Source organism: Humulus lupulus, chromosome 4 (genome assembly GCF_963169125.1).
Source record: "Humulus lupulus chromosome 4, drHumLupu1.1, whole genome shotgun sequence".
Classification (NCBI taxonomy): domain Eukaryota; kingdom Viridiplantae; phylum Streptophyta; class Magnoliopsida; order Rosales; family Cannabaceae; genus Humulus; species Humulus lupulus.
This window is the reverse complement of record NC_084796.1, coordinates 233,004,535-233,008,114: the sequence shown is the minus strand read 5'-3', so window position 1 is coordinate 233,008,114 and position 3,580 is coordinate 233,004,535. Positions and strand designations below refer to the sequence as shown.

Below are 3,580 nucleotides of genomic sequence, written 5' to 3'. Positions count from 1 at the left end.
ACCATCCCGAATAGTACAGACGAGTTTGAAATTTTCGGTGACGCTTCAAAGATGGGATTAGGAGCGGTGTTGATGCAAGAAGAGAGAGTAGTAGCTTACGCCTCCAGACAATTAAAGGATTACGAGAAGAACTACCCCACACATGATCTAGAGTTAGCTGCGGTAGTTTTCGCCTTGAAAATTTGGAGACATTATCTCTACGGAGTGAAATGTAAAATTTTTACTGATCACAAGAGTTTGAAGTACTTCTTTACCCAGAAAGAACTTAATATGAGACAAAGAAGGTGGTTGGAATTAGTCAAAGACTACGACTGTGAAATTTTATACCACCCTGGGAAAGCCAACAAAGTAGCGGATGCATTGAATAGAAAGACGTCGACAAGCTTGATGTTCCTTCAAGCCTTGTCCAAACCACTACAAGAGGAAGTAGTAAGATCGGGCATAGAAGTTGTAATCGGAGGATTGTCCAATCTGACGTTGCAATCGACTCTGCTGGAGGAAATAAAAGAAGGTCAAGAATCAGATCCTCACCTAACCAAGGTCAAAGCAGAAGTCAAAGAAGAAAAAGTGAAGAATTTTAATGTTTCTGACGCAGGAATATTAAAATTTAATGAAAGAATTTGCGTACCTGCAAGAGAGGACATTAAGAAAAAGATTATGAATGAAGCCCATAATACTCCATACACGGTACACCCAGGCTCAACAAAGATGTACAAAAGTTTGAAGGAACACTTTTGGTGACCTGGCATGAAGAAAGATGTAGCCCAATATGTAGCTCGATGCCTTACTTGCCAGAGGATTAAGGCAGAACATCAACGACCTGGAGGAGAACTGCAGCCTTTGGAAATACCAGAATGGAAATGGGAGCAGATTGCAATGGACTTTGTTATTGGACTTCCACGAACAAGCAAAGGATATGATTCAATATGGGTCATCATCGATCGATTAACAAAGTCGGCTCATTTCCTTCCGGTAAAGGTGACGTACACAGGGGACCAGTTAGCGGAAGCTTATGTGCAAGAGATAGTACGATTGCATGGAATTCCAATTTCCATACTGTCAGATAGAGACTCAAAATTTACTTCGAAGTTCTGGCAAAGCTTGCACAAGGCTATGGGGACAAGATTGAAATTTAGTACAGCTTTCCACCCACAAACAGATGGTCAAACAGAAAGGACTATACAGACTCTTGAAGATATGCTAAGAGCGTGTGTCCTGGACTTTGAAGGATCGTGGAGTAAATATTTACCGCTGATTGAATTTGCCTATAACAACAGTTATCAGGAAACCATAGGGATGGCACCCTATGAAGCGTTATATGGGCGGAAGTGTCAATCTCCTATCCATTGGCATGAAGTGGGTGAAAGGAAGTACATAGAGCAACAAACTGGACCAGATATGGTGACGTCGACAACGGAAGCCGTTCGAAAAATTCAACAGAGGATAACAACAGCCTAAAGTCGACAAAAGTGCTATGCAGACAAACGAAGAAGACCATTAGAGTTCCAAGTCGGAGAAAAAGTATTTCTGCGGATAACACCAATGAAAGGTGTTATGAGATTTGGACAAAAAGGGAAATTGAATCCAAGGTTCATTGGACCTTTTGAAATACTAGACCGAATTGGAAAAGTGGCCTATAAATTGGCACTGCCACCAGAGTTGTCGAATGTACATGATGTATTCCATGTGTCTATGTTGAAGAAATACATTCCTGATTCTAGTCACGTGTTGAAACATGAAGTTATCCAGGTGGACAAAGATCTTACTTATGAGGAAAAGCCTGTCCAAATTTTGGATCGAAAGAATAAAGTCTTAAGAAATAAAGAAATACGTTTGGTCAAAGTATTGTGGAGAAGCCAGGCAATAGAAGAGGCTACGTGGGAGCGTGAGGATGAGATGAAAGCTAAATATCCCGATTTATTCTAGATTTTCGAGGACGAAATTTTTTAAGGAGGGTAGATTGTAACTCCCATTTCTTTTTACAAATACATTATAACAATTATGAAAAAAAAAAAAAAACCTCATTTCCTTTCTCTTACTCTACCCAAAAATATTCTTAACACCCTTCTAAAGTTCTAAACCTCGAAGATCTAGGCGAAGTTCTGTCCGTAACGCTAGCCTACGAAAACCTTTTAGGTAAGCTCTTTTCGAGCCTTTCATTTAAGTTATTTAGTTATTATATATACACGGATTATTTTACTATGTCGTTATAATGCCAAAGTATATATATAAATTATTTTACTATGTCGTTATAATGCTAAAATTTATATATAGATTAAATTACTATGCCGTTATAATGCCAAAAGTTATATATAGATTATTTTACTATGTCGTTATAATGCCAAAATTTATATATAGATTAATTTAATATGTCGTTATAATGTCAAAAGTTATATATAGATTATTTTACTATGCCGTTATAATGCCAAAATTTATACATAGATTACTTTACTATAATGCCAAAATTTATATATGGATTATGTCACCATACCATTATAATGCCAAAAGTTATACATATTACTTTACTATGCCATTAAAATGCTAAAATTTATATATAGATTATTTTACCATGTCGCCGTAATTTACAATGCCAAAAAATTGAAATATAAACTATTTTTTTTATGTATCGTTATAATACTAAACTTATATAGGCTATGGTCACACTTTGGACTATTTGGACTTTTATTATATGACCTTATTCCCTATTATTATGGACTGATACTATGACCTGGACATTTCCGTATGACCATGACCACGACTTTTAGACCAGGACCATCCCATGGACAAATATAGTATGATCATACGCCTGGATATAAAATAAACAATAAGAAGAAAAGAAAAATAGAATAACAACAATTATAAACTAAAATTACATCATGTAGATTTTATGTAAGTTAATAGTTTGTGTTTTTATCAGGAAGCTAACAATTTCGGTTGTTTTATCAAGACGCAAGGTAAGTAGAATCCTCATCTACAATACATGTCTTTTATGTGTCTTATGTGCATTTATATGCTTTATATGTTATCCTTCCATGTTTTTATGCATAAGTTATTTTTAAGAATGTTATATTTCTTATGCATAAGCACGCTTAATGTTCACAAACAAGTTATTGAAAGTGTTAAAGTAGAGGTGCTGCTTGGGAGACCTACGTCCCAAAAATGTAAGGAGGGAGATGTACTTCCCTATATAATGAATGTTTATGAGGGAGAAATTCCCTATTATCATGTTTATGTTCAGGTGGGAATGTGATTCCCTATGTAATGCCGGCAGCAGCATCCTCTAGGGCCCAAAAGAAAGGAAAGTGACAGAAAGAAAGAAAATACATAGCATGTTGCACGTTTATTTTAATGCATATGAGGTAGTTATTCTGCTTACTGAGCTTTAGCTCATCAGTTAATGTTTTTTATTGTAGGTAAGAGGCCCCAAATATAAATCGTTGATGAGTATACGTGGAGCCAACATGACTGTACATATGGGGCTGACCTGAAGGGAGTGGAGTTCTGCTATGCTATTTTATAAATAAACAAGAAACTTGGTTTTATTATATTTCATTAAAAGTATTTTGTGAACTTTATCATT

The 3,580-nt window shown here is 35.8% G+C and overlaps 1 protein-coding gene across 1 annotated transcript; it reads left to right on the top strand.

The window, feature by feature from the left end:
* The first annotated feature begins 1,542 nt into the window (after positions 1 to 1,542).
* LOC133832994 (uncharacterized) lies at positions 1,543 to 1,926 on the top strand. Its single transcript, XM_062263261.1, has one exon. The coding sequence runs from the start codon at positions 1,543 to 1,545 to the stop codon at positions 1,924 to 1,926; it is 384 nt and encodes a 127-aa protein (XP_062119245.1).
* Positions 1,927 to 3,580: the final 1,654 nt, after the last annotated feature.

What these genes read in the sequence shown, in the direction of transcription:
- LOC133832994 (XM_062263261.1), top strand. Translation starts at nt 1,543, where the DNA reads ATGAAAGGTGTTATGAGATTTGGACAAAAAGGGAAATTGAATCCAAGG.